The sequence below is a fragment of the Scyliorhinus torazame genome, chromosome 1 (genome assembly GCF_047496885.1).
Source record: "Scyliorhinus torazame isolate Kashiwa2021f chromosome 1, sScyTor2.1, whole genome shotgun sequence".
In the NCBI taxonomy this organism is placed as follows: domain Eukaryota; kingdom Metazoa; phylum Chordata; class Chondrichthyes; order Carcharhiniformes; family Scyliorhinidae; genus Scyliorhinus; species Scyliorhinus torazame.
This window is the reverse complement of record NC_092707.1, coordinates 349,116,289-349,143,462: the sequence shown is the minus strand read 5'-3', so window position 1 is coordinate 349,143,462 and position 27,174 is coordinate 349,116,289. Positions and strand designations below refer to the sequence as shown.

The following is a 27,174-nucleotide window of genomic DNA, read 5'->3' as shown; positions in this document are numbered from 1 at the left end:
GAAGCAAAGATAGTTTGACAGTTTAGGTCTGTTCACAGACAAGTTACCCAAATGATGAAAGTGATCGTGTATTACCATTTGTTTCAATAATGGCTTCCCCCATTACCAGTGTAAAAGTCGACCCCCTAACTTTTTGCCTAAAACAGAGGTCTCAGAAACGCGACCTTCACACACAAATGTATATGGTATATATAAAATAGTAGGCTGATTCCAATGGAAAATAACCAGAGATATTAGAAATGCTAGAAAAAACTCAGCCTTTGAAGAATTCAATGAGTAGAAAATTCAATAGAAAAAAATCAATAGGGAACACTATTTCAAATTTACCACAAGTGCAGGATCAACTGATGAAAGGCAACATCAGGGTTAGTGGATGGAGGCACTATTTTGTTGCAAAGAGCTACCAATATATGGAATAATCTTCTGGGTAGATCAGGAGGGGAAAATGCTGGATAATCATTGAAGAGGTTGTTAGATGATATGATAGTTTATTGCAGAAACGGACAGGTCAAACAGCCTCCCTATTCTACCACAATGTATCTAGGAATTGGAGCTGGAATAATCTTAATGTGAAACTGAATGTCAAATGCATTTGCGTTATCCTCCAACAATCTATTCAGGATTCACAGACTATTTATATCAAGCAATATATTCTGCATACTACATCAAGCATGAATTTACAAGTATATGGGGTGAGAGGATTTGCAGGATCTTATGTTCTCATCAAGTCGAAATCAACATAGCTGAGAAATTCCACTTTTGACATGCAATATTAGAACGAAGCAAGCTCGCCACAGGTACAACCGGATGTAGAAAATAGCTCACATAGTCTTTCTGCCATTATGGCGTTTGAGTAAAGCTGTCTGTCACTTTATGTAATGATGTAAATAGACTGCAGTATAAATGGAGATTAATCATTACACACATTGCTATGTCATAATTAAATCACCCACACACACATGGGCCAGAATGTTATGCCCCCCCCACCTCAGGTTCAGGGGTGGAGCTTCAAATAACATGGACTGGCCAGCTCAGCCTCAATGTTTAGGCTGCCAGGCACCCGATAACTGAGGGTGGGAAACTGAAAATGTTTTCACCCTCAATCTCGAACGGGAAATGAGGGGGCACCTCAATCTGAAGACACTTTCAGACTGTGGGCACCTTCCCCTCAGGGGGCTGGGAGTTGGCCCCTTCTTCCCACATCCAGGTCTGACCCTAACACAGAGATCACCTCTCTCGTGACCTCTCTCTCTCTATCCCTCCCCTCACCTCTACTCTTACCCTCTCCAGCAACTCTGGCACTTACCCAAAGTGTGGTCCTGGGTCTTAGTCTCAGGCGTAGCACTGCAATACCTTTTCAAGTCATTGCAGCGCAGTGCCTGGTGGGGTGAAGAGTTGTTGACCAATCTGATTGGAAGGCAGATCTCCAAGGCGGGATTTTGTCCAAGTGAAGACAGAAGTTCTGCCTGCTAACAATCAAAGCTCCTTGTCGGATTCGGCAGGGATGCGTTCCCCACTGACTCTCAGGACAATGGGTGTTGCCATCCCAAAAGTTTAGGCTATGGTAAGATGCACATAGAAATACGCAAAGGGAAAAGCAACACTCAGAGCCCTACACTCGGGGGGTCTATCCTGATCAATAATTGCTAGAATGTAGCAGCAATCTAACAATAATACAAACGAGAACACAAAATGATTGACACAAGGGGCGTCATTCTCCGACCCCCCAGAGGGTCGGAGAATGGCCGTTGGCCGCCGTGAATCCCGCCCCCGCCGAAGTCTCCGAAGGGACAAAAGTCGGCGGGGCGTTAATGGCGCCGCTGCCGCGGAGAATGTCACGGGTCTGCGCAAGGCAGCCGATTTTCGGCCTGCCGATATTCTCCCTTCCGGATGGGCCGAAGTCCCGTCGACGTGATGACCGTTCACGTCGACGTGAATCAAACCTCCTTTTCATCGGCGTGACCCGGTGCTCCAGGCTCACGCCGACCAGCGTGGAGGTGAGTAACGGCCTGGGGGGTTGGCTCTGGGCAGGAAATGGCGTGGCCGCAGTATGATTGCGTGAGGAGAGGTGTGTCTCGGGTTGTGTGTGTGTGTGCGGCGGGGGGGGGGGGGGGGGGGGGTTAGAGTAGGCTGGGCTCCGGGGGAGTGCCGGGAGGGGGGTCCGTGCCGGGGAGGGGGATGGGGGGATGGGGGGGGGGGTCCGTGCCGGGGTGGAGGGGGTCCGTGCTGGGGTGGAGGTTGGGGGGGGGGGTCCGTGCTGGGGTGGAGGTTGGGGGGGGTCCGTGCTGGGGTGGAGGTCCGTGCCGGGGTGGAGGTTGGGGGGGGGTCCGTGCCGGGGTGGAGGTTGGGGGGGGGGGGGGGTCCGTGCTGGGGTGGAGGTTGGGGGGGGGGTCCATGCCGGGGTGGAGGTTGGGGGGGGTCCGTGCTGGGGTGGAGGTTGGGGGTTGGGTCCGTGCTGGGGTGGAGGTTGGGGGTTGGGTCCGTGCTGGGGTGGAGGTTGTGGGGGGTCCGTGCTGGGGTGGAGGTTAGGGGGGGGGGGTCCGTGCTGGGGTGGAGGTTGGGGGGGGGGTCCGTGCCGGGGTGGAGGTTGGGGGGGGGGTCCGTGCTGGGGCGGAGGTTGGGGGGGGTCCGTGCCGGGGTGGAGGTTGGGGGGGGTCCGTGCTGGGGTGGAGGTTGGGGGGGGTCCGTGCCGGGGTGGAGGTTGGGGGGGGGGTCCGTGCTGGGGTGGAGGTTGGGGGGCGGGGTCCGTGCCGGGGTGGAGATTGGGGGGGTCCGTGCCAGGGTGGAGGTTGGGGGTTGGTCCGTGCTGGGGTGGAGGTTGGGGGGGGGTCCGTGCAGGGGTGGAGGTTGGGGGGGGGGGTCCGTGCCGGGGTGGAGGTTGGGGGGGGTCCGTGCTGGGGTGGAGGTTGGGGGGGGGGGTCCGTGCTGAGGTGGAGGTTGGGGGGGGGGGGGGGGTCCGTGCCGAGGAGGGGGATGGGAGGGCAAGTGAGTTGGTCCACCTGGCCAGGTGCCAGCCTCCAACAGTTGGACCCATGCGGTCCATGCCACCTGGCTGGGGGGAGGAGGGGATATGGGCAATGACGACATGTCGTCGTTCCCCTCCCCCCCACCAGGCCGTCATGTTTTCAGATCATCCAGCGATGTTGGCCGCCGTGGTGGCAGCCGCTCATGTCTATGTTGCCCTGGACGAGGAGGGGGAGGAGGACGTCGCGGCCCCACGGCAACGGAGGCACCCGAGGGCGCCCCGTGTGTACCGGCCCCGGCAGTCATACCAGGACCTCACGGACCGGGAATGCAGGAGGAGACTCCGGATCAGCCGGGAAACCGTGGCACACATCTGCCACCTGCTGGCACACCTGTCACCGCGTGGCACTGGCGGGGGACACCCTCTCCCCGTGTCCGTCAAGGTTACGGTGGCCCTGAACTTTTATGCAACAGGGTCATTCCAGGCACCGAGTGGGGACCTGTCCGGCATATCGCAGACATCGGTGCATCGGTGCATCCGGGCAGTGACAGATGCCCTATATGCCATGGCGCACCGCTACATCCGCTTCCCCGTGGACCGGGCCAGCCAAGATGCCCGGGCCGTGGGCTTCTCTGCCGTGGCCGGGTTCCCCATGGTCCAGGGCGCGATCGATGGGATGCACGTCGCCGTGCGGCCACCTGCAGATAACAGGGCCGTGTTCACTAATAGGAAGGGGACCTATTCGATGAACGTACAGGTGGTCTGCGACCACCGCATGATGATCCTGCACGTCTGCGCCCGTCATCCAGGCAGTGTACACGACTCATTCGTGTTGTCGCGGTCATCCATCCCCGGCATGTACGAGGGACGCCATCCCCGGCTGAGGGGCTGGTTGCTGGGCGACAGGGGCTACCCATTGCGATCGTGGCTGATGACGCCTATACGGAGGCCACGCAATGAGGCGGAGAACCGCTACAATGATGCCCATGTAGCGACAAGGGGAGTGATCGAGAGGTGCTTTGGCGTGCTGAAGATGCGTTTCAGGTGCCTGGACGTCTCTGGGGGCGCCCTCCAGTATCGGTCAGATAGGGTCGGCCGCATCATTGTGGTGTGCTGCGTCCTGCACAACATAGCCCAGCAGAGGGGCGATGTGCCGCAGGCAGAGGAGGGCGGAGTGGAGGAGCAGCAGGAAGAGGCGCAGTCCTCCCCAGATGAGGGGGATGGGGGCAATGGTCAGGGCAGACGGGGTAGACACAGGCGGGTGGCTGTCCACCGCTGGCCCAGCGGGCACGGGACAGACTGATAGACGCCCGCTTCACTGACTAGATGGGCGTGGGAATCGGGTAGTATGGCCACAGACCGCACACCATGGCAACAGCCGACCACCCACACCCCCCACCCATCCACCCACCCAGCACCCTCACCCCCCTCCCCAACCCCACCCACCCCACCCGCATGCACACCACCACCCCCCCCCCCCATTGCTGATCCACCTGCGGCACAACTGGCCGGGCTCACACAGTTGTGGGTGGACGCGTGTCTATTGCAGGCCATGGAGGATGATGACAACCAGCCCTGCGATGAGCTCCTGGCTCTACATCGTTGGACTATGTCTGACCCATGGCCACAGTACCACCATCCATCCGGACCAACCCTGCATGCGGCTGTGACACTGCAGCGCACGGTCCCGTCCTCTGCCCGGGGGATGTTGATGGCGGCCCAGGGGGAAGGGGGCAGACTCACCTGGGGCTGAGGTAAGACCACCCCTCACACACACACTTGCGCTCAATGTACATGACACCCCCGCACACTTTGGACAGAGCACAAAGGCAGCTTCAGTAGGTGTAACATTGACTTTAATAACCAAAGGAGTTCATGCACGTGCCCTAGCCCCTAAAACTTATCTGTGCCCTGCACCCGTGCCAACTTACTCACTGTCTAATTGTTTGGCCTTACGGGCCCTTTGACTACGTCTACGTGGTTCCCCAGATGGTACAGCAGAATTGGAGGTGGACTCCTGTGATTCCTGCCCTCTGACACTGGATCCCTTTGGCGGCCGTTTCCTGGGGCGTCCTGGCCTAGATGGGCCAGGCTGCGGCCCGGGCGACTGGGATGGCGAGCTGCCAGCCTGTCCTACCCGTTGCCCACCCGATGCACCTGGGACGGAAGGGGGGGGGTCCGAGATGTCGCGGTGTACCGGGACCTCCCCTACAGAGGGAGCCGGGACGGAACACACCACTTCCTCCTCCCTCGGGGTGCCCGATGGCCCCCAGGCCTCTACATGGGTGGGGGATGCGAACGGACTGGCCATCCGACGCCCCCCCCGACATCTGGCGCTGCCAGTCCTGGAGGCCCGTGCTGGTATCGACAGGGGTCTGCAGGTTTGCAGCCATGGAGCCCAGGGGTTTGGCAAACCCTGTCTGTGACAGTGCGACGCCGGCTCGCACATGGCCACTGGCGCCGATGCCCTCAGCGATGGCCTGCAGAGACTGGGCCATGGCCTGCTGAGACTGGGCCATGGCCTGCTGAGACTGGGCCATGGCCTGCAGAGACTGGGCCATGGCCTGCAGAGACTGGGCCATGGCCTGCAGAGACTGGGCCATGGCCTGCAGAGACTGGGCCATGGCCTGCAGAGACTGGGCCATGGCCTGCAGAGACTGGGCCATGGCCTGCAGAGACTGGGCCATGGCCTGCAGAGACTGGGCCATGGCCTGCAGAGACTGGGCCATGGCCTGCAGAGACTGGGCCATGGCCTGCAGAGACTGGGCCATGGCCTGCAGAGACTGGGCCATGGCCTGCTGAGACTGGGCCATGGCCTGCTGAGACTGGGCCATGGCCTGCTGAGACTGGGCCATGGCCTGCTGAGACTGGGCCATGGCCTGCTGAGACTGGGCCATGGCCTGCTGAGACTGGGCCATGGCCTGCTGAGACTGGGCCATGGCCTGCTGAGACTGGGCCATGGCCTGCAGAGACTGGGCTATGGCATTGAGCGCCTCTGCCACCTGGCGCTGGCACTGGCTCATGGCCTCCTGTGAGAGGGCAGCCATTTCCTGGGCCACAGACGCCGCCTGCACGGAAGGCCCCAGGCCTCGCAAACCGTTCCCCATGTCTGACACCGTCACACCCATTGCCTCCACCGCGGACGCCACCCGTGCGGTGTCAGCCTGGGTGGCACGCATGACCGGCACCACTCCCAGCTCCTGGACGCGGGTGGACTCCTCCACCTGCGACCGCAGCCGCCGCAAGCCGCCCGTCACCCTCTTCGCTCGTCTCCGGGTCGGTGGTTGCATCGGATCTATGTGTGGGTGTGGTAACTGCAGGAACCCGGGATCCATCTGGGCGGCAGATGTTCGCTTGGGCTGGGCTGCCCTCCGACCGCCCGGCTCCTCTGCTGCTCCTACCTCCACCTGCTGTACCGGGACGGCTGTGTTGTGCGCACCAGTGAGTGTACCAGACGCCTCATCACAAAAGTGCCCAACCGTGGTGAGTGTTTCTGCGATGGTGGAGGGTTTTGGTGACAGCAGTGGCGTTGTGTCGTGCTCTTCGTCCCACTCTGAGTCCATGGCACTTTGGGGTGGGGGTTCGTCTCCACCCATCCACTCTGACTCACTGTCCGGTATTTCGTCTTCCTGGGTAGTGCTGTCCCGGGTAGTGCTGTCCCGGGTAGGGGTGTCCTGGGTAGTGCTGTCCTGGGTAGTGGTGTCCTGGGTAGTGGTGTCCTGGCTCGGATGTGACGGGGGCCTGTGGCTGCCCCCCTCATCGCTGGGTGGTCGCTCCCACACGTGACGGGGGTGTCGTCTCCCTGTTGCTCCAGGTCTCTCCGTCTCCTGTGGTCTCCGAGGGGCATCCTGCGGGCGTTGCATGCTGGAGGGTCCGGGTCTCTCCGTCTCCCGTGGTCTCCGAGGGGCATCCTGCGGGCAGTCTGCATCTGCGGGGATGGGTGCCTGGACGTTTGGTCCTGCGATACACAATGAAGCATGCATGGTTAGACATCAGGCAGTGATCAGGTGATACGGGGAGGGGGATATAGGGGAGGGGGGATATGGGGACGGGCTGTCGGTGGCTCACTTGCTACTACGCCCCCGACCTCTGCATCAGCAACCTCCCGGTCCTCAGGTCCACCAGCCAGTTCCAGGGCCCTTTCCTCATGTACGGTCAGTGGCCTCTCATCAGCGGGGCCTCCTCCAGTCCTCACATGCTCCCTATTGTTGTGTGCGCGCTTCTCCTGTGGGTGGGGGGGGGGGTGGCAGGGGTAAAAGGCAACACTGTTAGGCAGGTATATGAATGCACGCCATCGGTTGCGCGTGCATTGCAGAGGTTAAGGTTAGGGCTATATTCACTTGGGGATATGGGGGAGGGGGGATATGGGGGAGGGGGGATATGGGGGAGGGGGGATATGGGGGAGGGGGGATATGGGGGATATGGGGGAGGGGGCATATGGGGGAAGGGGGATATGGGGGAGGGGGGATATGGGGGAGGGGGGATATGGGGGAGGGGGGATATGGGGGAGGGGGGATATGGGGGAGGGGGGATATGGGGAGGGGGATATGGGGAGGGGGATATGGGGGAGGGGGATATGGGGGAGGGGGGGATATGGGGATATGGGGGAGGGGGGATATGGGGATATGGGGGAGGGGGGATATGGGGGAGGGGGGATATGGGGGAGGGGGGATATGGGGGAGGGGGGATATGGGGGAGGGGGGATATGGGGGAGGGGGGATATGGGGGAGGGGGGATATGGGGGAGGGGGGATATGGGGGAGGGGGGATATGGGGGAGGGGGATATGGGGGAGGGGGATATGGGGGAGGGGGGATATGGGGGAGGGGGGATATGGGGGAAGGGGGGATATGGGGGAGGGGGGATATAGGGATATGGGGGAGGGGGGATATGGGGGAGGGGGGATATGGGGAGGGGGGATATGGGGGAGGGGGATATGGGGGAGGGAGGATATGGGGAGGGGGGATATGGGGGAGGGGGGATATGGGGGAGGGGGGATATGGGGGAGGGGGGATATGGGGGAGGGGGGATATGGGGGAGGGGGGATATGGGGGAGGGGGGGATATGGGGGAGGGGGGATATGGGGGAGGGGGGGATATGGGGGAGGGGGGGATATGGGGGAGGGGGGATATGGGGGAGGGGGGGATATGGGGGAGGGGGGGATATGGGGGAGGGGGGGATATGGGGGAGGGGGGATATGGGGGAGGGGGGGATATGGGGGAGGGGGGATATGGGGGAGGGGGGGATATGGGGGAGGGGGGGATATGGGGGAGGGGGGATATGGGGGAGGGGGGATATGGGGAAGGGGGGGATATGGGGAAGGGGGGGATAGGGGGAAGGGGGGGATATGGGGAAGGGGGGGATATGGGGAAGGCTCACCCTGCCTGCTCTGACGAGGTTGTTCACCTTCTTGTGGCACTGGGTGCCTGTCCGTGGTGCCTGGGCCACAGCGGTGACGGCCTCTGCCACTTCCCTCCACAGACGCCGGCTGTGGCGTGGGGCATCTCTGCGGCCGTGCCCGGGATACAGGGCGTCCCTCCTCTGCTCCACCGCGTCCAGGAGCGCCTCCACATCGCGTGACTCGAACCTCGGGGCTGAGCGACGGCCAGCCATCCAGTCGGGTGTTGCGGTCGGGTGGGGGGGAGCAGCGCGGCCTTATGAGCCGTCACGCCGTGCAGCGCGTATGACGCTGCACGGCGTGAACCACTGCGCAAGCGCGGATCCCATTACGTCGCTGCTAGCCCATTTCGGGCCGGAGACTATCGCCCCATTTTTCCGACGTGACGTAAGTCGGATTTGCGCCGTTTTTTGCGCCGATCGGCGGACTTTCCGCCGATAACGGAGAATTTCGCCCAAGATCTTGACGTTTTCCTGCAACTACTGATAAAAAAGTAAGCAAAAGTAAATAAGTTCACTGTCTGCTACTAACGCTACCGTAAAATCAATATGAATAATATCTAGCTTCAGGTACCTAATCAAACGATGGTCAGGAATACACAAGCGTCAGTGTGATGAATGTAAGAAATTGGTTTGAGCCTCCCGCACCCCATCTCGTAAGTGCAGGTCACCCTGGGCCCGATCTCCGGCACGGGCAAAATGCCACCTAGGCACCTTGGCAATTCAGCCTGGCACCCTGGCATTGCCCCAGCCAGCCTGGCAGTGCCACTTGAGCACCTTGGCATTGCCATGGTGGCACCCAGGTAGCACTGCCAGGCTGCCCAGGTGGTACTGCCAGGGTGGCCAGGTGGCGGTGTCCCAGTGCCATTGGGGTGCCAGGGTACCACCCTGCCCAGAGTCTGACCACCCAGGGGCCCCTGATCGCCTGAGAGACCCCCCCCCCCCCCACCTCCCCAGTTCCGTAGGCCTGGTCAGCCCTTGTGGAAACCAATGTTAAACAGCGCCCGGTTGGGGATCTCCGAGGCGAGACCTTAGGTCCCACGCCTTGGTAACTCCGGAGCAGACAGATTCAAATGAGACTAACTACTCATTGAATATACAAATCTGGATCAAGGCCATTGAAGGCGGGGTCCAGGTCACGCACCTTGCAAGACTGCATTAGATCTCGTGAGGTATAACAAGTGTCGTATATCTAGCGAGAGCCTCTTGCGAGATTTACCGACCTCGTCGCATCCAGAGTTGGACCGACGAGCCCATTAGATCGCACCCTACATCTTCCTTAACCAATTTTTCTTTTGTTTGTCTTGTGTGAATGAGTGAGTGGGTGTTGATGTGGTTACACTTCGGGTGTTGAGAAGTAAACTTTTATTCTTTCTTTTTAAAAAAATCTTTCTAGAAAGCCTGCCTTGTGCCTATTCTTGAGTAGAGCACACAAGGGGTTACAACACATTGTTAGGACTAATCAAGAGGTCAAAAAAGGGGGAACCACTTTACCATTGCTCTCCTGTCTATAACAGAAGCCACAGCCAAACTAAACACATGGGGTTAACCAACACTTTCAGAGGTTCACCCACATCCGCTATTGTCATGAAGAGGGCAGAGGCTGCATTTGTTCAGGCCATACGCAGTTTCAGTAGTTAAACTACTTTTGCAGGAACAAAGTTTTGGGTGGGAGGAGGTGCCACTCATGCTCCTCCTGGCCCTTGAGGAAAGAGTAAACAAAAAAAAGAGAGCATTACATGAACTTCACTTGAAACCGTGAATGCCCCAGAGATTCTTTCAAAAGTAGTAACAAAACAATGTTTAGTCTTGTCCAAATTAATAGTTCAATCTATTTGATAGTTGTTTTGTTTTCCAAAATGTTCAACGTGCCAGATTTTCAATGGTGAATTTGAACTGCAAGAGTTGTCTGCAAGAATTAACATTGAACAAACAAAACAACTTGTTTCAAATATAACCTGAAAAGCTCACATTTGGTGACCTTAAGTTTACAGAACTGGTTGGTTAATTGAAGCTAACCATGTGACACAGGAGTTCAGTAACATCCGTTTCACATTTACATACAATATATCATAGGTGTATTTGAAGCTCAGAATTTGGCCAGGTGTGGCTCACATTCACATTGGGCTGGTGTCAATTCAATATCACCAAGATGTTAGTGGGACTAAACTGCTGGTTTCTTTCCAAGAATGAATATTCTCATGCCATGCCTGACAACTTGTTAATCTCAAACCCCGGATTGTGGTCCTGCAAGGCAGTGACAATGTAAAATTATAACAACATTGGGTAGGCCCCAACTTCACAGCAATGAGAACTACAAATGAACTGACATTAATGCATTTCTTTTTTCTTCTTCTTCGCATTTCTTTCTTTTAAACCCTGAATGCCTGTGGGATTTAATTGGTCATTTAATGCCTTTCCCTCTAATTTTCCAGCAAAAAATAAAGAGGAAACGTATCTGCCGAAAGGACCAGGAATTGCCAACAAGGTGCCAACGGAACTAGCAGATGTTCTGATGGACTTCATCCTCAATTCTTGAAAGTAGTCGCAAATGAAATAGTGGATGTATTGATTTTAACTTTCCAAAATTCCCTGGATTTTAGATTGGATAATAGCAATTCAAAAAGCGAGACACACAGATGCAGGAAACTACATTGTTGAAATGAAATGAAATGAAAATTGCTTATTGTCACAAGTAGGCTGTTAACATCTAGAGAATATGTTACAAACTATTGATAAAAATGTTAGAGCAGGGCATCTAGAAAAAGTTTATACCAATCAGTCAGAGTCACCATGGTTTTGTGAAAGGGAAATCATATGTTCAACCAATTTATTGAAGTTCTTATCCATGTGTGCTGTGGATAAGGAGAACTGGTAAATGTACGGTGCTTAAATTTCCAGAAGGGATTTGATTAGGTGCCACATCAAAGGGCATTATGGAAAATAAAAGCTCATGGTGTAGAGGGGTTACATATTGTTACTGATAGAAGATTGCTTAGCTAACAGGAAACAGAGGGTGGGCATAAATTGCTGGGATGTAACGAGTGGTGTGTCACAAGGATCTGTACTAGATCCTCAACATTTTACAATTTATATAAATGACTTGGAGGAAGGGACAGATCATATAGATGTCAAATTTGCTGATGACACGAAGATAGGTGGGAAAGTAAGTTGTGAAGAGGACACAAGGATTGGATTTGTTTATTGTCAAATGTACCGAGGTACAGTGAAAAGTAGTTTTCTGCGAGCAGCTCGAACAGATCATTTAGTACATGAAAAGAAAAGAAAATACATAATGGGGCAACACAAGATCCACAATGTAAATACATAGACACCGGCATCGGGTGAAGCATACATGAGTGTAGTATTAGTCAGATCAGTCCATAAGAGGGTCATTTAATTGAATAGTAATCTTTATTGTCACAAGCAGGCTTACATTAACACTGCAATGAAGTTACTGTGAAAAGCCCCTAGTCGCCACATTCCGGCACCTGTTCGGGTACACAGAGGGAGAATTCAGAATGTCCAAGTCACCCAACAGCACATCTTTCGGGACTTGTGGGAGGAAACCGGAGCACCCGGAGGAAACCCATGCAGACACAGGGAGAACGTGCAGACTCCACACAGACAGTGATCCAAGCCGGGAATCGAACCTGGGACCCTGGCGCTGTGAAGCAACAGTGCTAACCACTGTGCTACCATTTAGGAGTCTGGTAACAGCGTGGAAGAAGCTGTTTTTGAATCTGTTCATGTGTGTTCTCAGACTTTTGTATCTCCTGCCCGATGGAAGAAGTTGGAGGAGTGAGTATGCCGGGTGGGAGGGGTCTTTGATTATGCTGCCCGCTTTCCCAAGGCAGTGGGAGGTATAGATGGAGTCAATGGTGGGAGACAGGTTCGAGTGATGGATTGAATGGTGTTCACGACTCTCTGGATGTTCTTGTGGTCTATGGCTGAGCAATTACCATACCAGGCTGTGATGCAGCCAGTGAGGATGCTTTCTATGGGTGCATCTGTAAAAGTTGGTCAGAGTCAGTTTGGACATGCCAAATATCCTTAGTTTCCTGAGGATGTATAGGCGCTGTTGTGCTTTCTTGGTGGTAGTGTCAACATGGGTGGACCAGGACAGATTTTTGTGATGTGCACACCTAGGAATTTGAAGCTGTCAACCATCTCCACCTCGGCCCTGTTGATGCAGACAGGGGTGTGTACAGTACTTTGCTTCCTGAATTCAATGACCAGCTCTTTAGTTTTGCTGGCATTGAGGGATAGACAAGGAGGCTATAAAGTGACATAGATAGGTTAAATGAGTGGGAAAGAACTGGGAAATGGAGTATAATGTGGACAAATGTGAAGTTGTCAATTTTGGCAGGAAGAATGAAAAATACGCATTTTATCCAAATGGTGAGAGATTGATGAGCTCTAAAGTTCAGAAGGATCTAGATATCCATGCATCACAAAAAGCTGGTATGCAGGTATAGCAAGTAATTGGGAAAGCTACTAGGATGTTATAATTTATTGCGAGGGGAAATTAGAGTAGGGATGTTATGATTCAATTGAACAGGGCACAGGTGGGACCACATCTGGGGTACTGTGTACAGCATTGGTCTCCCTATTTAAAGAAATATGTAAATGTGCTAGAAGCAGTTCAGAGTGTGTTTACTAGACTACTACCAGGAGTAGGCGGGTTGTTTTATGAGGGAACGTTAGACAGGATAGTTTTGTATCCACTGGAGTTTAGAAGAGTAAGAGGTGACTTGATTGAAACAGACAACATCCTGAGGGTCTTGACAGGGCGGATGTGGAAAATATGTTTTCACACAGAGGGTGGTGGTGGCCTGGAATGCACTGCCAAGTGAGGTGGTTGAGGCAGATACGTTAGCAATCTTTAAGACTTATCTGGATAGGGACATGAACAGACGAGCACATGAACAGTTGGAGGCTCTTTCCCAGGCGGAAATAACAATTACAAGGGGGCACAAGTTCAAAGTGAGGGGGGAAGGTTCCGTAGAGATGTGCGGGGGAAGTTTTTTCACACAGAGGGTGGTGGTGGTGGCCTGGAATGCATTGCCAAGTGAGATGGTTGAGGCAGATACATTAGTGATCTTTAAGACTTATCTGGATAGGCACATGAACAGACAGGGTATAGAAGGATATAGGTGGTTGGTCCAGATAGGACACGTGCTCGGTGCAGGCATAGAGGGCCGAAGGGCCTGTCCCTGTGCTGTATTGGTCTTTGTTCTTGTTGCAGAATTTTGAACTAGAGGTCATGGTTGAAAAATAAGTATGGGATCCTCATTTAAGACAGAAACGAGGAGAAACTTTTTCTCTCGGAAGGTAGTGAATCTTTGGAACTCCCTTCCTCAAAAATATTTTTAAACCAGAGCTAGATACATTCTTGGTTAACAAGGAGGTGAAAGGTTATTGGAGATGGGCAGGAATGTGGAATGGAGGTTACAATCAGATTAGCCATGATCTTGAAATGAAAATGAAAATCTTATGAATGGAGGAGCAGGCTTGAGGGGTCCCAAGTGGCCTACTCCTGCCACCATGCCACATTAAAAGGTGCTGGAGAAGTTGTAGAAATACCCCTTAACAATAACGCAAATAGCTCTCCCCACCAACTTTTCCTTTTTAAAAATAGAAGGAAGCAAACTAAAATGAAGATACACGAGGAAAAGGAAAATGTACACGTATCAAATTGAAAAGACAGCTAAATAAGTTCAACAATTTCTGACACAACTGATACAGGAGGAGTAGGCCACTTGGGGCCACCATTTAACAGTTTACCTTTCCATCTGAAATAAAAGCAAAATACTGCGGATGCTGGAAATCGGAAATAAAAGCAGAAAATGCTTGAACGATTCAGCAGGTCTGGCAGCATCTGCAGTTATCTCTTTTAGAACCCCAAGATGTAGGCCATCAGACCCCTGGGATGTGTCAGATTTTAGTTCCTTAAGTTTCTCTAATACATTTTCTCTGCTGATATTAATCACCTTATTTTGTCACTCTTTTTAATCCCATGGTTTTTATTTCTGGTATGTAACTTGTGAAGACAAAAATAAATTGTTCAAAGCCTCTGCAATTTCCTCATTTCTATGATAATTTCTCCTGTCTCGGCTTCGAAGGGACCAATATTTATGTTGTCTATTTTCTAATTCCTTTTTATACGTTGAGTTTTTAGATCTCTGGCTAATTTATAGAGTCATACAGAACAGAAGAGGCCCTTTGGCCCATCAAAACTAGACTAAATCTACACTAATCGACTTTCCAGCACTTGGCCCATAGCCTTGATTGGCAATTCAAGTGCACATCCACGTACTTTTTAAAGGTTGTGAGGTTTCCCGCCTTTACTATCCTCAGGTGCAGTGCATTCTGCACTCTGGGTGAAAAAATGTTTCCTCAAATCTCCTTTAAACTTCTTGTGCCTCAACTCAAAATTATGCCCTCTTGTAATTGACCTTTTAACCAAAGGGAACACCTTCCTATCCATTCTTTCCATACCCCTCATAATCTTATACACCTCTGGTTCCCCATCAGCATTCTATGCTCTTCATGAAAATAATCCAAGCCTTCCAGCCTCTCTTCATAATTCAGATGCTCCATCCCAGGCAACAACTTGGTGAATCTCCTCTGCACCCTCTCCAATGCATATGACATCCTTCCTATCGTGAGACAACCAGAAATGCCCACAGTGCTCCAGCTGTAGCCCAACCAAAGTTTTGTACAGCTCCAACATAATCTAAGCTTTGACAAAGGGTCATCTGGACTCGAAACGTTAGCTCTTTTCTCTCCCTACAGATGCGGCCAGACCTGCTCAGATTTTCCAGCATTTCCTTTCAGGTCCAACATAACCTCCCCTGTTCTTATAATGTATACCACGACTGATAAAGGCAGGTATCCATATATCTTCTTAACTAACCTACTAACCTGTCCTGCTGACTTCAGCATCTGTGGACAAATGCCCCAGATTCCCTCTGACCTTCCTAGTGTCCTGCCATTCATCGAGTATTCCCTTGTCTTGTTCCTCCTTCCAAAATGTACCACCTCGCACTTTTCAGGGTAAAATTCAATCTGCCCATCTGAGCAACTCGTCTATATCTTCCTGCAACCCAAGACCTTCTTCCCCACTGTTAACCACCCTCCCAATCTTCATGTCAACCACAAACTTACTTATCATCCCCCAGATTTTTTTCTATATAGTTTACATACATCATCAACAATAAGGGACCTACCACTGATCCATGTGGTAGGCTACTGGACACCCTGCTCCGGTCACACAGCCTTTTACCATCACCCTGTCTCCTACCATTAAACCAGTTTTGGATTCAACTTGCCAAGTTACACTGGATTCCATGTACTTTTACCTTCTTTATCAGTGTCCCATGTGGAATCTTGTCAAAGGCTTTGCTGAATCCACATCAACTGCACTACCCTCATCTAGAGACCTGATCACCTCCTCAAAATATGACTTCCCTCTAACAAATCCATGCTGACTATCCATGATCAAACCTTGCCTCTCCAAGTGGAAATCAATTTTCTCTTTCAGAATTTTCTCCAATTGATCCCTACCGTTAATATGGGACTCACTGGTCTGTAATTCCCTGGTTTATCTCTACCACCCTCTTGAAAAGTGGACCCACATTAGCTGTCCTCCAATCCTCTGGTACCTCCCCTGTGGCTAAAGAGGAATTTAAAAATTTGGTGGGCGGCCTTGTAATTTCCTCCCTTGCTTTACACAGCAGCCTCGGATACAACTCATCGGGACATGGGGATTTGTCCACTTTTAACCCCGCCAATACTTCTTAACTTCCTATGTCAAACTGTTCAAGAACCTCAGTCCATCTCCCTGAATTCTGTACCGACAGACATTCAGGGTTCTCTGGGCTTGTTGCTCCTACATTTCACTCTAAAGGGAACATGAAAGGCCTGGACTTGCTCCATTTCCTTTTTGACCCCCCCCCCGCCCCCCCACTGCCCTGCTGTAGATTTTCTCACAAGATGCTGTTTCCAGTCTACTTTGGCCAAATCCTGCCTTATTCTAATAAAATCTTTCCTTCCCCAATCCAAAACCATCCTGCCTTGCCTTATTCCCTTGGAACATGCTGAACTCCCTCTGTCTTGGTTCCTTTATGCTGTGTCCTTATTGTACTAATGCTCGGTTTCCCCTCCCCTGGTTGAACTGGTTTATACTCCCAACAGCAAACCTACCAGTAAGGATGTTGGTCCCAATCTGTTTCAGATGCAGACCGTCCCACTTGTACATGTCCCACCTTTCCCAGAACCTGTCCCAGTGATCCAGGAATCTAAAACCCTCCCTCCTGCACCACACACTCATCTGCCCTATTCTGCTATTTCTATGCTCTCTAGCACGTGGCACCGGGAGTAATCCAGAGATTACAACCTTTGAGATCCTGCTTTTTAATCTGCTCCCTAAATTTTGATGCAAGATCTCACCCTTCATTCTACCTATATCATTGGTACCAGTGTGCACCATGACCTCTGATTGTGCATCCCCCCCCCTTTAGGATACTCTGCACGGTAGCACAGTGGGTAACACTGTTGCTTCCCAGCTCCAGGGTCCCACGTTCGATTCCCGGCTTGGGTCACTGCCAGTGTGGTGGCTGCACGTTCTCCCTGTCTGCATGGGTTTCCTCTGGGTGCTCCAGTTTCCTCCCACAAGTCCTGAAAGGCGTGCTGTTCGGTGAATTGGCTATTCTGAATTCTTTCTCTGTGTACCCGAACAGGCGCCGGAATGTGGCGACTAGGGGCTTTTCACAGTAACTCCATTGCAGTGTTAATGTAATCCTACTTGTGACAATTTTCACAGTAACTTCATTGCAATGTTAATGCAAACCTACTTGTGACAATAAAGATTATTATTATTAGCCATTCAGTGACATCCTAGACCCTGGCCCAAGGAGGCAACACACCATCCTGGAGTCACAGCAACGGCAGCAGAAATGCCTGCCTGTCCCATAAATAATGAAGCCCCAATCGCGATTGCTCTTCTTTCCTTCTTCCTCCTTTCTTGTACATTCAGGCTGCTTGTGGGGCCATAAGCTTGGCTCTGACTACATCCCCTTGAGGAACCAACTTCGAAAATGGAAAACTGATTTGAGAGCAGGACCGCAGGGGACCCCTGCACTACCTACCTGCTTCTCTTGGACTATCTGCTAGTTACCCTTCTTTCCTTCAGTCCCATGAGCTGTGCTGTGACTACCCCTCTGAAACATTCTTTCCACCTAACTCTCAGCACCACATAGTCTCCAGCTGCTGCTCGAGCTCTGAAACCCAGCGCTAATATTCTGGGATACAGGTTCAAATCCCACCACTGCAGCTCATGGAATTTAAATTTAATTAATAAATATGGAATATAAAGTTTCTCAGGAATGGTGACCATGACCGTTATCATCAATCTTTATAAAAAACGACCTGGCTCAGGAAGGAACTCTGCTGTCCTTAACTGGTCTGGCCTACATGTTACTCCAGATTTACAGCAATGTGGTTGGCCCGTAACTGCCCTCTGAAATAGCCTATCAAGCCACTCAGTTCAACAATAATAAGGAATGGACAACAAATGCTGGCCTTGCCAATGATGCCCACATCTCATGAAAGAACAAAGAAAGAAAACTTAATCTCTCCTGCCTTCCACCCTATTGCAAGGCTTCCCTTCTCTTTCACCTATCCCCTTTTCCTTCACTTGGTGCAACTCTAATTTTTTTCCAGCTTTACCAAAAGGTTATTGACCTGAACATTAATTTGTGTTCTTCTCTCCACAAGGAGGGCATTCGCCCATCAAGTCTGCACCGACCTTGTGAAAAAGCGCCCCATCTTGGCTCAATCCTCTGCCCTCCCCATAACCCCACCTAACCTTTGGATTTAGGTGCAATTTAGCGTGGCCAATCCACCTAACCTGCACATCTTTGGACTGCGGGAGGAAACTGGAGCACCCAGAGGAATCCCACCACACACGGAGAGAATGTGCAGACTCCAGACAGACAGTCACCCGAGGTCAGAATCGAACCCGGGTTCCTGCAGTTGTGAGACAGCAGTGCTAACCACTGTGCCACCCTGATGCTCCCTGACCTGCTGAGTATTTCCAGCATTTTCTGTTTCTCCCCCCAGATTTTCAGCATGTGTGGTATTTAACTTTTGAAGAAGAATGGACTGTTGGTTTAATTTTGTCGTTGATAATTGCAAAGCCCATTTAAGGTTGAGATGTGGAACAGGTACATATATGTTCAATCCAATGTGGTATACTGGGTTATGGTTACCTTTCCATTTTTACAATAAAAGTGATTCCAAGAGTTCTGCAGTTGCAGCAGAGTTTTTAGATGAGCAGTTTCTGGACCAGGGCAAGAGGTCTAATAGGTGGAAGCATGAATAGGTATGAGGTGAATCTATAAAATAGGAGAAACGTTCTGAAACACCATAATGACAAATGGGGAAGGCATAGCACCAGGGAATTATTACCAGGAGCTTTTTCAGTTTGGAGAAGCTGTGAATAAGCTACATTTATAGGGAGGTGGGAAAAAGGCACTAGGTGAGTTACTCATTCGGAGATTTGTTGCAGAAAAGATAGGGCAAATGGCCTCTTCCTGCACTGTAACAATTTCGTGATTCTATGACATTACTAATGAACCTTGCCTCATTACTTTGCCTTATTGCAACCTCCAATCATCTGTCCAACTTCTATCTTTAGGGGCCCATGAACTACTCCCTATAGCACTTTGACTCCTGGTATTTTCAATTTCCACCCATACTGATTTTACTTCATGATCTTCTGAGGTCACATCCTATCTCACTAATGTCCTTGTGGCATCCTTTTCTATCAGGACTACTCCTTCCCCTGTGCCATTCTGTCTGCCTTTCCAAAATGTGCACCCTGAAATATTTATTTCTCAGCCTTGATCACCGTCCAATCCTTCATTTAATAACGCATAGGTAAATAGTAAAAAGATTCCTGAAAAAGTAATCATTTTGATCTTTAAAGAGGTCATGGATGACTGACTGAGTGGCATTTTTCACCCAACATTCTTACACGGGACGGTTTCCTACACATCCTGCCTCTAACCCTACCATACCCCAAGACCACCAAGTCATCCTGAAATACAGATCTTGTATTTCCACGGTATGATATGAAATAAGTAAAAGCCAACAATTGATTTTACGTAAAATTTAGGGCTTACTTATCTGAACTCTTGTGCTTTGATAATAACTTCGATGTTGAATGCGCTTTTAACATTTTGTTACGGTGCTCATCAGAACCTTCCCAGCCGCTGCTGTGTGACCTTTCAATTGTTGAACCTCGTTTTACACTGCAAAAACCAAAGTAAAATTATCAGAGTGCATGAAGAACGATTACATTGCACCTCAAGTCACTGAAATACCAAGCACCAGATGGAAAGCAGTGGAAGCAAATCTTCAAAGCTGGACAAAGGGAAAAAATAGATTAATCTAGCATCTCATTTGGAATTAAGCGTGGAAAAAAAGCAGTGCAAGTCACAATAGTTATGCAGCAGGAAGTATTAACCAAGGATGGCTGAAGTAAATTGTAACTTTTATTCAATTTATAGACTTTGATCAAAACTTGAAGACGTATGGTTTCAAGCAGTATTGACTACACTTCGAAGTGATAAAAATAATTTGCACAGGATTTAGCATCTTCAATTTGAGTATGGCAAGATTCTGATAGTCCATCACATGGTACTTTATGTAACGTTTTTGTAGGCAACACTTTTGAACACTACAGTAGAAAGCTAATGCCATCCTATTCCTATCTGTGTAATATTTAGCATTAGACTATTTATCATATAATGAGAAATAGGGAAATTTGAAAAGAAGGCAGAGAATTGGCAATATTTTAAATAGAGGGGAATTCTGAAGGAAAATTCCAACTGGATTTATAAACATGTAACTAAAAACTACAAATTAAGCTGATAATCTGACGAATTGATTTAAGACCAAGGACAGTCAAAGTTTAAGTTGAGATCACCTTGTTTGTTCTGGCTATTCGGGAATGTCCAGAGAAAGATTGAAGTGTTATAGCAAACCTTTAACTAACATCATGAAGCATTACTATATTTTTGAAGATTTTAGTTTATACTTGAATATGGCTGAAGCAATTTTTGAATGTGTGAACTCCCCCATAATTTGTAGGCTCTTTAAGCAACTTAACATATCCAAAGTAGCTCACATTACATGCATCACTGGTTGCACCAAATAAACTAATGAATATGCATGAAAAACCTTGTAAAATATTTGAAACACATCTGCTTAGAATTAAAACTGCTTTTTCGCACGATACTCAACTTTTCCAGTTAACGAGAAAAGCACAGGTCATAGGTGCATAGACAATGAAGCCCCCGTATCAATAAATAATCTTTTTCAGGAAACAGCCATTAGAATTAAGCTTTTCCCCAATATATCAGCTTCACTTGTCCTGTACCTTGATTTAAAAAAAATATTGGATATTGATTCCAGTTTCTCTCTTCTTTCACAATAAAAGGTGGCATTAGCTTTGTAGTGAATAAAAGGAGCAGGCCCAATTTGTTGAATGAGTTTTAGGTTGGTTGCATTTCCTGCTGTGATTTTACCTTGGACTCAACCATTCTAAAAGCATTATTATGAAAATAACTGGATACAGAGGTAGAGAAAAAGAAGCTTCAACCCCATCCCATGTAGTTTCTGTTAACGTCACAAAGATACTGCAAAAAGGTAGAGTCATGCAAAGTTAATCAAGTCAAAAAAAAGAAAATGCCTGGAAAGCATAACCTGAACTGTGCTCCACCATTTCCAAGCACATATTTGAAGTCATGGCAAACAAAAACAGCAACAAACTACGAGTCTGAAAATATAGCAACATGCAGAGCCTATTTTATAACAGAAGCCCAGCAGAAGTAAATTCATGCTGTATGCAAACAAGGCCCTGAGTCGTATGTTAATGGTCCAACAAGAACTTAAAAACTGCCAATAGTTTAGATCAACTCTTAACAATTTTACAATCATAATAGTTTTATTATATATAGTAAGATTTTAATCTCATATTATAAATTAATATTACCAATTGAATATCATCATTACTGCAATGCCAAAGTCTTGATGACGAAACTTCCTAGTTCAAATCCTGGACTTAATGGACATTGGCATTTTGAGGTCCTTTAGTTTAAGAATTTTCAATTGTTTTGACAGAGTCTTTGGTTGCAAGGGGAAAAAAATAGTAGCGAGCAATTATTTATTGATCAATCCTATAAATTTACCTGTGGAAAGCAGTTAATTTTGCTTTCACACCTACCATCAGTACAGAGCATTAACTAGTAATGCTGAAAATATCTCAGATACTGAAAAGCATGATTCAAAACAAAATAAATTATGCTGCATGGTATTATGCAAATAATGAAAGCATAGAATAAAATTCCTCTTACTGTTAGACTGATGGATAGCTAGCCTATTTATTTCTGTCAAAATAGCAGACAAATATAATACAAATACATTTATAGTTCATTCAGTGAACATAATTTGTGGACTAAAAACCTCCACCATATTAAAAAGGTTTTATATAATAGTTTTCAACTTTTAAAACTTTTCATATCATACTAAACGGACCCAGTTTCCAAATAATGGGGCCTAATTTATTTTGAATCTTTACAGATTTAAAGTACTAACTCTTATCAACCAAATAGAATCTACAATTCAAGGTTACAGAGCACACAGTTTTGCTACCAAATAATGTTTGTAAAAACTATTTGTTAGGAGATGATCAAGACCACTGGACTAAAGTCAGTTCTTTGTAGTTCGGTACAGTAAAGAACTTAAGAACGTAGGGTTGTAACGATAATCATGCACCATAAATATTTTGCATTAAATGACCATTGAGCAACAAAAGACTGCTAAATCTAAATCTACCTCGTCAGACAGGACATAGGTAAAACACCAACTTCATACAAAGATATGAGCACTACGTCTATGCACTAGTAAAGGATTTTCAGTTTTGTTATCGAAAACTTACAAAACTGCAAGACATGTTACCACCTAAGTTTGTGGTTAACCAGAAAAACAAAGCAACCCAGTTGGGCTTCCTCAACTTTACAGAAAGTTGGCAGACGAAATTGGTGAGTTTTTTCTCTCCCCTATAATTAAATGCCCCATGCATGTAGTAATGCAAATCTGTGTTTCATAAAATCATAAATACATATAAATTTGTGACCACAGTGTATGTGTTTTATTAGTGAATTAACTTGAAAGAGATACAAAAATCCAAAGCACTATTTCTGTATAACCACCCTGATTAATTTTCTCTTTCACCTCCCTACAACTTGCCAGTCCCGAATGAAAAAGCAGAAAACCTACTCCAGGACCTTTGGCAAAGTTGCTACACAGCCAGTTGTAAAGAAGAACCCAAATAGTGCAAGCGACCCCCCTCTCCCAACTTTCTGTTCCTGCATGCAAGACTTTGGCTCTATCTAGTGCATTCCATAATGGATGATAAAGCGGAATTCAGAAATTTACGATGCAGAGAACTCTAGATTTGTCACTGCATGATACAGTACATCAGAATTCTTATCTCTCATCAAAGCTCCCATCTCAAACTGAATTGCAACCTGCATGGTGTTATTTCAAATGCTTCAATTTTCCAAATACTGGAAGTGCTCAAATCCACCAACCCAAACTCAAATTTTAACAAATTTCCCAAGATTCAATGAGAAAGTAATCACTGCCATGCAAAAATGCACAGATTGCCTTGCAATCTTTTTAAAGATTGAAGCATTTTGATATTTTATGTGAAATGTTCATTTAAACGGAATGAAGAACTAAGTGATCACATCTTCCTTACTTTTGTCTTCATATAAATATGGTACATGTATTTTCAGACATGCCTCTTCCTCCTGTCATTATGTGCTCATTTAGGGTGCACTGACACTATTGTTGCTGGTTTGGGGCCAGTAGCTGCAGCTCATGTTCCAATCAAAGAAGTGCACTCATATGTCTGCCACTTATCTGGTTAGAACTGTCAATCTTGCCTGACAGATCTGTGCACATGCCTGCATGCAGGCATTAACAGTGTTTTCTCCTGATAATTAAGAACGTGAATGCTTAGAAAGTGGGGCAGAGTGGAAATCGATGCTCTCCAAATATTTCAACTAAAGTTAGATGTACTTTCAAGAAACTGATCTTTTTACATCACCTTAACACCCACTGGATATACACTCCACGTAGTGTCAAACGGAAGTGGTGTAAAATAATTCTAAACTGAGGAGTGCTGCTCCAGTGTTCTTCAGAGTTTGAATCATTGAAACTAGCAACCTTCAAATATATTACCCATAATAAATAACAGGGAAACTGAATAAATGTTAAATCCCTGCTGATCTAATTGAGTTCTAAAGAGAGAGAACAGTAATGCAACAGAAGGAATACTGCAACTTCATCACTAGACTTAGTCCTTTCTTAAACATAAAAAAGCCTTTGACAAAATTAAGTGAATTTTAATTTCTGTAGGATTTTGTTCTACTAATAATGATAATTCTAATATCGTTACAACCCTATTGCACTTGGTATTACTGTATCCTGGAAACCTTTTGGCTGAAGTAGGGTTCTTGTTCTCTGGAGTGTGTCTTTGCGGTTGGGGAGATTGTGAGGATTGAGAAGTTTGATGATTAGATTGAGTTTCGCCATCAGTCTCTTTTTCCTGGGGCTTTTCAATTTTCTCCGGATTGCTGGAAAAATGCATCAGATGACAAAAGCACGAAGAAAAATCATATTGATTGGTCAGCATAAATGCACTAAAAGAAAAATTATGTAAACATGTATTGCAGTTAAATAATTGCCAAATGCTGGCAGGACAGATGAATATTTAATTTTAATTTTAAAAAGTATTTTCTTCTGAGGCAGGATATTTTGCGAAAAACAAAATAAGCAAGAAATGCAAAAGGTATCACTTTCAGCACAAAATCGTAATTCTTCCACTCTTGGATTTGTAAACTTAAATGCAGAAGATATTCAGACAGTGGGTTATAAAGTTTTAGCATGATTACACACTACACAAGCAGTAAGAGGTCATTAAATGCTCTTAATAATATGAAAGCAAATATGTTTTGATATTCCGAAGATAAACTTGTTTTTCATTTTCCAGCTAACATTGAATGAAATTCAAATCTCCAGCTTCCTGCAGAGAAACTGTTGTTAACAAAATGTCAAGGGAAGGATGTGGGAGTTCCAAAAAAGCTGGAACATTTCTTTAAACTTCAAAATTTCAGCTGTTTTGGCCACCACTTCCATCCAAAATACTGGCTGGTGAGCTGGGAATACTGGGGGAAAGGGAGGCAATGGGGAATTGAAATTACACTCAAGGGATGTACATTCTGGGCAGGATGAAGTAAAAGCATGCCAAAACAGGAGCTTCAAAGAAAAATGTTTTATGTTTTATGATGCAAAAATGAAAGAAATCTCTTGTCAGAGTCCAAGAAAGTAAACAAGTAAAACCAATTGTAATAACCAATGTAGAGCGGTTCAAGGTCCAAGTTGATCAGACACCCATGATAAGAATGCCAGACCAACCCATTGATGCACTTTTACTCAAAAAAAAACTTCAAATTGGTTTATTGACAGAACAAATTCAAAGGATAATAGTTTATTTCCAAATATAACCTTTAAGTGAAATCTATAATTGTTTTTAATGCCTTGTATTTCAGATATAGCATGAACAAACTGGTTTTATAAATTAGAGATCATTAAAACATTCAGAAAGCTGAACCATCTCTTCAATATTTGGTCGCAAAATTTGAGTTGCAAAATGTTCCTGATCTCAACCAAGTCGAGGCAGAGTGTAATTCGGATTTGTGTCACCATGGGAAGGGGGCGGGGGTTAGTCACTCTGAGCATCAATTCTGCATATACTAGCTGCTGATTATACACCGCCACTGCTGGAGGCTTGGGAGCAGATCCCCAGTCAAGGTGCACTGTATTGAGATACTATAAAGGGAAAAATAAATGACTGAACAAAGAATGCAGCTTCCAGTTCGGTTATATTTAAAGTTGTCTGTTGTAAAAGTAATTCATATGTATTGGTGTGCAGCAATATATTTGTAATTTACAAAACCAGCTACACTGGTAATGTGAACCCTTTGGCAATGGACGTGGCTTTTCAACCAAACCAGAATACAATAGCTCAATTTATTCGACGTAATTACCAGGAATCACATTACTCAAGTTCTAGGAAATAGCTATAAAATTATAGAAAATAATTCAACATTTGCTCCCTTAAAAAAATAGTAAATTCAAACTACAGATAACTCAGTGCTCAAAGAGTTAAGTACATTCTTTTGAAATGTTGGAATTCAAAATAATATAGCTCCAGAATCACAGACGCATCAATTCAATTATTTTTAAATTTGACCGTTTTCTACACCAATAACCAATTTCTACCCGATATCCCTGTGCAGCTTTAGACTCAATGGAAAGCATATGCAAGCCAATTTTCCGAAATTAAAAAGACATAAAACACAACTTACTTTTTTTGCTCTTTCAGACCATAACTGTGAATAAAAAAATAAAGCCATTCTGTGATCGTGCAAATACATTTAATTTATCAATGTCATGCATTTAGAAGTTTAAACATTCTGGAAGTAAACGGTTAGAGTTGACATTCAAAAATTTCTAATGGATACTCTGTGCTCTATGAAATTATATGGAACCTTCTCTCAAAAGTAAAATTCATGCAAAATTACAACGCACAATCATGATTTGATAAGTTGTGAAACCAATCGGACTGCAAAGTCTTTCAGATTCCAGCATTGAAATAAAAACACTTGTTTTGCTTCAGGCATTTTTAATGAAAACAACCAAAAAGGAAACTTGAGCAAAGGGATTTAAAGGAATTTAAGAGAATCAATCAAAATAATTGGATTTCATTTTTTGATTTTTTTTTCAACTTATCCATGTGTCAAAATTACAAATTAGTCTGATTTTTAGTATTCATTTTAAGAAGGCAAACATTCAATTCCTGAGAGTCTCCAGACAATAGGTGTTTGTTTTTGGTTGCTGTTCATTGAAGTTAACCAAACCACTAAAAGCTAAAAACCGCAACAGGATAAAGGCCCGATTGGGAACTTAATAGCAAATACTGTGGCCCTCATCATTAACACCTGGAGTGGGATTTGATTGAATTCAACAAAAATAATTGCTTTAGGATCCTTTTATGATTTTTTAAAACATCAATTAGAGAGCAACTTTGCCGTGAGAATATTGACATGCAGAATATCGAGTGCAAAGGACACATTTCATAGGTTTTATCAACATCATACACCAAAGGACAAAGTTCAACTGGCTTGATACATGATCAGAATCCCAAAATCATGGAACTTTAAAAACTGTAAGGTGCCAGTGACTACATAATCACTTATGTATCAGCTCTCCATTCACCAACCTATATTTCAATTTATGCTAAATCATGTTGCTTGAGCCTTAAACATGGTTTCAAAGAACACCACCATAGAGTGTGCTAAATGTCAAACTGCCTTAAATTTGCCTGAGGAATGGGAACTCCACCGCAAGTTCTTGCACTTATATTAACTGTATTAATTAATTACTGGCCAAATAGTACTTTTTTCCAAAAAGTAGTCTTTTGCCTTATTCTGGCATTGTCAAAAGGATAACTACTGAATTCTGAGTAGTGTTGGGTGAGCCCATTCTAGTCTCAGTATGCGTGTACAGAAAGAAAACTCAGAAAAAAACCTTCAAAAAGCAATTTGTACAGTCTCCTGTACTTTTATCAAGACTTTTATTTCTAAATTAACTTTCAAGTTGATGGCTAGATTGG

At 47.1% G+C, this 27,174-nt stretch overlaps 1 protein-coding gene across 6 annotated transcripts in view; it reads right to left on the bottom strand.

Moving 5' to 3' along the window:
* Positions 1 to 27,174, bottom strand: part of LOC140425871 (echinoderm microtubule-associated protein-like 4) — a 371,640-nt gene that overhangs the window by 121,097 nt on the left and 223,369 nt on the right. For 5 of the 6 annotated variants that reach the window (XM_072510261.1, XM_072510260.1, XM_072510258.1 and 2 more), the window contains exons 4-6: positions 25,868 to 25,891; positions 23,933 to 24,073; positions 19,550 to 19,678 (exon numbers count right to left, since the gene is read on the bottom strand). In XM_072510261.1, the coding sequence (XP_072366362.1) occupies positions 19,550 to 19,678; positions 23,933 to 24,073; positions 25,868 to 25,891 (294 nt within the window). The remainder of the gene's footprint in view (positions 1 to 19,549; positions 19,679 to 23,932; positions 24,074 to 25,867; positions 25,892 to 27,174) is intronic. The other variant, XM_072510263.1, reaches the window with a different exon arrangement.